The sequence below is a fragment of the Phalaenopsis equestris genome, unplaced genomic scaffold (assembly GCF_001263595.1).
Source record: "Phalaenopsis equestris unplaced genomic scaffold, ASM126359v1 Scaffold000002, whole genome shotgun sequence".
Classification (NCBI taxonomy): domain Eukaryota; kingdom Viridiplantae; phylum Streptophyta; class Magnoliopsida; order Asparagales; family Orchidaceae; genus Phalaenopsis; species Phalaenopsis equestris.
The window spans coordinates 73217080-73225186 of record NW_018164444.1 but is presented as its reverse complement, the minus strand read 5'-3'; the positions used below and the strand labels follow the sequence as shown (position 1 = coordinate 73225186).

At 34.0% G+C, this 8107-nt stretch overlaps 1 protein-coding gene across 1 annotated transcript in view; it reads left to right on the top strand.

Moving 5' to 3' along the window:
- LOC110039311 (callose synthase 10-like) overlaps positions 1-8107 on the top strand; it is a 207574-nt gene that overhangs the window by 118049 nt on the left and 81418 nt on the right. Inside the window, 4 exon segments of the mRNA XM_020744331.1 lie at positions 2718-2815; positions 2908-2989; positions 3113-3276; positions 3372-3492. Of these exon segments, the coding sequence (XP_020599990.1) occupies positions 2718-2815; positions 2908-2989; positions 3113-3276; positions 3372-3492 (465 nt within the window).

The window sequence follows — 8107 nt, the reverse complement described above, 5'->3', positions numbered from 1 at the left end:
AGGATCTATGACATCCCCTACCTTTTCTTTTATTTGGACTCCTGAAATAACTGTTCCTATTTGAGCCACTCTCACTTGCCTTTTTCCATGTCCTACCTTGAAAACCTAAACTTTGAATTCTTGAAGACTAGAACCATTGATCATTATCGAGAGTTTTCTCAAGTGACTTCCGTCATTTGGGATGTAATTAACTATAGGGGCTTGCCTCTATAGGGAACTTGGAATCCAGGTAAAATAAACCCTATTTAATCTTTGTATTAGATAGGGGAATTTGTCGGTCATATATAAAAGGTTCGCAGACTAAATGGATGTCACAAATCTCTTGGTTTGCAGGATTGGGTCTATCGCCGAGGTCTATACTTATCTTTCGGGAAAGTGTAGTATTCGCGGTATCAGACACGATTATGCAAACTATTGGACGAATGAGATCCACTTGGTCTCATTTTTTTTTTTAAATTAAAACATACTACTTTTAAAACTCAAATTATATATTTATTATATTAAATTAAATTTCCAAAATTATTTTCATATTTCATATTTTCAAATAAATCTATTAATCGAAAAAGTTGACCGACATGCATATGTGACACACAAGCTCGACATTGAATGGGTTAGAGACAACTAATAACCATTTTTTTTATAAAGCTTGTTGTTTTTTTGTAGTAACAGATTCTTTGGTTTATATAATGTGTTTTCTGAGACATCGCAGTTGCATAAAAATTTTTTGGATTACTTCTACTATTTATTTTACTAATGTTACATCTAAGGGTGTGTGCTTTGTGTTTTTAAGCCTTCAGAAAGATAAATTTAAGGATTTCTGGTGCCTTTAGAGCATTGTACTGGTACTGCAAACTACAATGTTCTTTACTTAATTTGCGACAACTACATGACTACGAGAGACAGTTTTATAACTGTCCAAGAAGAAGAACAAAATCTTACTTGTTTAGGTGGGCAAATGGGTTGGATGATTCCACCGTCGAGAGTGATCGGACGTGGAGAGTTTTATTGGAGGATGGCTTATCTCGTGACATACACAAGCTGCATTTTAAAAATAATATTATCATATTATTAATTTTTATTTTAGTTTTTTTTACATTTGATGGTCGTTCTACTCACTATTTAGTGAGGTGTATATTTTAATTTTTGAATGTTCAAACTGGATATTTGCTTTCAAGTATGAATTGTGTTATATAATAAATCGTTATGTTGTAAACAACATCGCAGTACTCCGGCAAAATTATCATTTATCCAGAAACAACTGTAGAAAAACTGTTTTAAAAGTACGAAAAACAGACAGATAGTCAACATATCTGCAGTAGTTTTTGCGCAACATCCTCTTGTCACAGCTGCTGCGCAACAACTTTTAAATAAGTTGTGGCTGCTCCAAACATTCTCTTAGTTAGACTAGTTCAGCACTCTTTGGATCCTGATTCTGCAAGTCAGGATGAGTGTTTGCCTGAATTTAGTCCTATCGAATATTTTGTCTCGATCACACCTCAGCCGACCCTTAAGGAGGTGGCCAATTGGGGTGTGACAACTTCTGTAAATTATCTTAATAAGAAATTTCCATTGAAGAATTCAATAATTGAATCATCCAGTTCTTCATGAATGATATCCCAAACTTGTACAATGAAAAAATAAGGAAAACCCATTAAGGCTTGCAACTTTTATTCCAATGCTACCAACTCATTTCCTAAACTGGAGGAAATGAAGTTTAGCATTGTCTTGTTCTCATCATAAACCATTTCAGGAATATTGCTCCAATCTATCCTAGGCAATTAGATATCTTCATAAGTTAAACCTCTTTCAGCAAGTTTTTCAATAGTGTTATACTCTTGATATTTTTCATCCAACCCTTTATGACCCTGAACCTTGAAGATCCTTTTAGCTGCTCTTTTCCTCCCTACTATAGAATGCTAGTATCTAATATGGTTCGTTTGATTTGAGATGGATGAATAATTTGTATAGGAGACTTGTTCCGAACTTTTTGTGAGTTATGGAGCCTCATGGAAAGATATGTTCTTGTTTTTGATTAGGAAACTCCATGATGAAAATGAAAACATTGACCTTGATACTCGCTATGCTATCAAAAACGCGAGTAGCTGATACATTTGTAAAACTACATGACATTTTTTGTTATGCATTGAAGCTTTTAGGATAATGTGATGTATTTAATATGTTGGTAATTTATTCATATTAAGCATGCATATAGGTTCATTGATGAGCGGGTAAAAAGTTTATTTATTATGTTGGAAATTGGTTCAGTAGCAAAATTACAGTTTGATGTGCAACTGTTCTATTATTTAGTTTTAATATGCTATTTGATTTGATATCTTGTAGATTAGTAAACAATATGCCGTTATATTCATATAATTCGTGCAAATTATTAATTTGTTTATTTTCCATTTCTTTTCTGAAGAAAATACGTTTATGATGAACTTTGAAAACATGGCATTCATATTTTATGTTTTATATCCTCTCATCCGTTTTGATATATGAAGAATCTTTTCTTTTTTTCTTCTTATTTTAATAAAGTAATATATAATAAGTTTTTCTAAATTCGGAGGTAAAATATTAAATACATGAGTATTAATGTTCGCTATATTGCCTGTCTGATATTTTACTAATAAAATATTGTAATTCCTTGGGTGCTATGTGCAAATGCATTTTTATTTAACTTGATCTTGTCAAAACAAATTTTTTTATTTTTTGAATAGGAACATCAGGATCTTAATAAGGCGAATGCGGCTACATTTTCTCCATTTTGGAATGAGATCATAAAAAGCCTTCGAGAAGAAGATTATATCAATAATAGGTAGAGGAGAATGTGTTCGTTTGGATATCTTTTGATATTTTTAATGGTAGTAATTTTTATATACAACAATGCAAGACTAATGTGTCTTACAGGGAAATGGATTTGCTTTCTATGCCAAGCAATTCAGGAAGTTTAAGATTAGTTCAGTGGCCATTGTTTCTTTTGAGTAGCAAGGTCTGATGCTTAGCCTCGATTTTTTTACTTAGATATTTTTTTATTTATTTATATATATAATATATATATATTTTGGGTATCTTGCATTTCTGTGATCTCTAACTATTTCAGTTGTTGCTCTAGATCCCATATGCCATTGAATTGGCTGGGGGGTGTGAAGATACACAAGCTGATCTATGGAACCGGATATCTAGGGACGAGTACATGGCTTATGCAGTCCAGGAATGCTACTATAATGCTAAGAACATTCTGCAATCTATAGTTGATGGTGGAGAGGGAAGACTTTGGTATAGAACCTATTTTTATCATGATGAACATGTGTTTGGCATTCTTATTTTATGCTTTATTTTGAAGCTTTACTTATTTTAAATATCTATTTCAGGGTTGAACGGTTATTTCGTGAGATTAACAATAGTATATCAGAGGGCTCTCTTGTGGTTACTGTGTTACTTAAGAAGCTGCAGCTTGTAGCATCCAGGCTTAACGCTTTGACAGGTCTCCTAGTGAGTATTCTTCTTAATAAATTGCTCATTTCATTTTCATGTCTTTGGTATTGCGCTGTTATAAGGTTTGTTTTCTAGCTAACTGAATTTTGCCAGTTTTGTTTATGTGAAATGCATTTTATGCATGGTTGATACTTTAGATTTCTTCATATCTCTTATTTTATTTTTAAACTTACCCCATACCATTTGAGAGAAGAATTTTTCCTAAATTTATTTTTAAGAATTCTCATATATGTAAGAAAAGTGAACTTACAAATCTTATTACTGGTCATGTGACTGAGGGGCTGTTTGGGTCAGCTACAATTGTTTGAAGAAGCTGTAAAGTTGCTTCAGAAGAAACTGATTCAAAAATTTATGATAGATGTTGCAAATTTATTTTATTTTCAAAAAGTTAGACCGCACATTTCTGACAAGCATTACACTTTAACAGCTCTGGATGACAAGAAGAGCTTTCTAACGCAAAAATTTTTAAAAGCAGCTAGAAATCAATTACAGAACTGTGATGGTTGTCTAAAAACATAACAGGTAAAAAAATTGTCCCAAACAGACTCTTGGTTTTAAAACTTTAGTGAATCAGATTGTATTAGAAGAGTTTGATGGGCATTGTAACACGGGCGTGATCTTCCCCCCAAGTTGTGAAACTAGGGTGTTCGTCCCATGTCGAATCGGAAGGACCTAAGCCGGTTCTTGTGTATGATTTCTACACCACTGAGGGGCCAACCAGCTCTTAGGATCGCTTTATCTCTTATGAATAAGATTAGGGTTACTGGTACTTTTATAGCACAAAATATTGTTTAGAACTCTGCCCGAAATTTTTCTTGCGTTTATTATTTTAATAGATTGTTCTCTATTTTTCTTTATATTCAGAGAATTGTAGCATATTTCTCCTTCGATTGGTGAGTCTGTATGTTGATCAATAGTATGTAGTGGAACCTCCTAAATATATGTATATCACCCATGTAGGCCTGACCTCCTTTCTTCCTCCAAATAGGCTTTTTTTCTCATATTTTTCCATTTTCTTTCCATCTTGCACTACCTCAACCTTTATCTATCCTTCAACACCACCCAAGAACCTAAGGTATGTATCAATTGATAATAGAGCCATACAAACCTTAAATCTTTAAGTTTTCATTAATCTCCATTCCACACCCTAACATATTATAACCTAATCAGTTTACCTACACAAATGTCCTTTTTCCACCTTAACTAGTTGCTTTCACCTTTCTCCAAGACAAGACCCACTGCCCCTGCCTTGGATAAAACCTTAATTTGAGGGAATCTACATTGCTGAGGAGGAGCCCACAAGAAGGTGTTGGCGAACTTAGCTTGGAGGATATGGAAAAGTGGGATCCTCTAACCGCAGTGTAAGTTTGCTAATTTTAAGATGAGAAAGCATGGGGAAGTCAATCGTAACAACTATTGTGGTAAACCAGATTATTAGGGTGAAGAAAACCCCTTCCACAAAGAGGCCTCAAGTGATAAAGAGCCATCGATTCTTTGATTTGACTTGCATATAGAAGAAAAGAGATTGCTTTTGTAATAAAAGTTGATTTATTGGATTTTGACAGTCATAAGTTGAATACTACCTTCACGTGATTTAGAATTTATTGGCTAGATCACGTGAATTACTATTGGCAGTAGCTTATTTGATAAAGTAGTTATTAATGACAAGTTGGCACCTATATATTGTTTGATGCATTGCCCAGAATGTATGAATCAAAGTTGTATTCAAGCATCATGATATGTTAGGTTATAGGGGTAAGTTTGCTTCTTTTAGATCAAGTTATGACCTTAAAATTCAAAGTAGCTTCTCCATGAAATTTGTAAACTTGAGCCTGTGAAATTTTAAAGTTCAAGTCTAATTGACCTGATATAGTTTTGGGGTTTTGAGTTAAATTTTGTAAGACAATAAATTTTTTGGATAACTTGCTAAATGGAGATTTCATTTCTTTTTGTAAGAATTTCATGATTTAGTTCTAAATTTCTTATAAGCAAAACCCTCTATGATTAATTTTCCCTCCCAATAATAATGTACCCTTCTTAATTGATATAAGTTGTTATATGCTTTTTAATTGATATTAGCTGTTATATGCTAAGTCTTTAGCACATTGTAGCAGCAATTCCTAGAAAAAATTTTAATGTTTTTAGTCTAGAGTAGGTGATGTGCAAATGATAATGAATCCGATCAAAATTTCATTCAAGATGACAAAACATGGTGATGTTGAAAAATTTTAGGGCAACTCTAGTTAATATAGAGCATTGTATTTTATGAAGTCAATCCATTATTTATCACTCAAGGGATTGGGACATTGGGGAACTATGATGTCAAGAAATACCTGTAATTTAATGGCACTATTCTGTGGTAAACTGATATGACTCGACTTCAAAATCGGCACGCTTTTCCATAAAAATTAAGCAAACACATCTTTTGTGTAATAAATCAAACAACTCAACAAGAATATAAAGATAGACAGCTATAATTCGAGAGGTAGGCGATCTCTCCCATATCCTATGATTTGAATGGTAAGAAATCTTTCCTAAAACCTAAATCTACGACTCATAGTTCAATCTTATGCATAAACATAAACCTAGACATAACGAACCTATTTATACCCAATAATACTAATAGTAAATGACTAAATTGCCCTTAAGCATACAAAGATAACTTTGCCTTTAGGCTAGGAATCAACGTAAGAATACGCCCCCCCCCCCCCCCAACCCCCCCACCACCCACCCCCCTCTGACACACAACAAACAACCAGTATTTCTTCTTTCTTTGCTTCCTTGTCATGCACTATGTGAATTTGTAATTTTCAATCCTTGGAACGGTGTCCTTGGGTAAACTTCTCATCACATTGAATATGTAACCCCTTGGCTCACTTCTCGCGAATCTTTGTCTCTATAAGTAGCTTGAGTGTTGCTCCCGATCCTTGTCCATTATCCCTATCCCGTGCAGCTTCCCTCTGGACTTTGACTTCTTAACTCTTAACATCTCCCCATATTTTGAGGGTAAATCTCTTAACATGTGCTTCTTCCCCCTCGAAGATTGACACCTTCAACTTCTTAACTCTTAACATCTCCACCCCAACTACCTTTCTCTTTGCTATTTCCCCCAATATTTTGAGGGTAAAACTCCCTCCTTCGATCACAACCATATCCCTTCCCTGCTTATCTTCTTTCTTCTTTGTGCTCCCCCTTTCCTCTTGTAGATTCTCCTTTCCATGTTTTGGCCCAACCGCCTCCATCGGAAATCTCTAATCCTCCCCCAATCGGAGCCCTTGGAGGGGGTTTGTGATCATGGATATTTTCCTCATGTTCCCCACATTAGATCTCTTTTAATTCAAGTTTTACTAAATCGGTCATTTATTTTATGCCGACAGAAATAACTCCAAAGTATTTTAAATATAGTACATTACTTCTGCATTATATTCATTTTGTACTGCATTATTTTTTTAACAAATCAAACATTAATAGGTTCAGTTTGCAATAAGCAGAAATTTAATATGTTTTTCTATTTCAATCTTAAATAATTAAATTTTAAGGCTCTATTTCAATATTAAAATTACATGTCTTTTTTATCTCCTAATCATCTTTTTATAATTAAAGTGGGCAAGCCCTTGTAGGTTATGTGGTGTGCATGTTAGGTAGTGGCAAAGATGGATTCATGGAGTTGACAGTGAGGGATTTTGAGGATGATTCTATGGTGATAAGTTTAATAGGCCTCAATTTTATGTTGGAAATTTGGCTTTGACGCAGACATGTAGTTGCATACGAGACTGAGATATTGTAGGCTATTTTTTTTCTTAAATATTAGCGAGTCAACATAGCCCACCCAATTCCGCAATTGATAGGAGATTTTTTATCAGCCACAATGTGGCTCCTTTGAATTCCTAGCAAGTTTTTCTTGATGAAATTTACTCGGAGATAGAAAGAACATAGCAAGTGTTTTATTATGTGTATTAAATTATCATGAGTTAGTTGATCAACGCATTTAACTAGTATTTAGAATGTTTTTGCTTCTCAATATTCTTTTAGTACTCTTAATTTACTTTATAATGATATTGTCAATGCTCAATGATGTATCATAGAACAATAGTTTCTATGTCTCGACATGTAAGTGGGTCTTTTTCTTCAATAACAGTAAGTGATAACAACACATTTGGATCTGTACTTGTAGTAAGGTGTTCTTCATCTGGAACTGCGATGTTGGAAAAAGGATCGGATTGGACCTTCTCAGTAATGATAGTAGGTGACTGATCTTTAGCTACATTCGGCCTTAGATGAGCATGCACGCGATAACAAATAGTAGAACTATGATCAAACATATTACAATGAGGGAAATAAGGTGGATGTGGTTTTATCTCAACCTTTTGCCAATACCCGTTGTGAATAGTGTCAATCCATATCTCATCTGGAGTTGTTTAAGTAATATCTCTCTCAACTAATAGAGAAGCCACAGAGGGTCTAGTGACAGCAAGCGTAGGATTATCCACTTTGAGAGACTTACTGTAAGCAGTTGCTAAAGAGTAGAGGATTTTGCTAAAGAGTTGCTAAAGAGTAGAGGATTTTCATGTTGAACAGGTGTAATTTTAACCCTGGAAACTTTATCCAAATT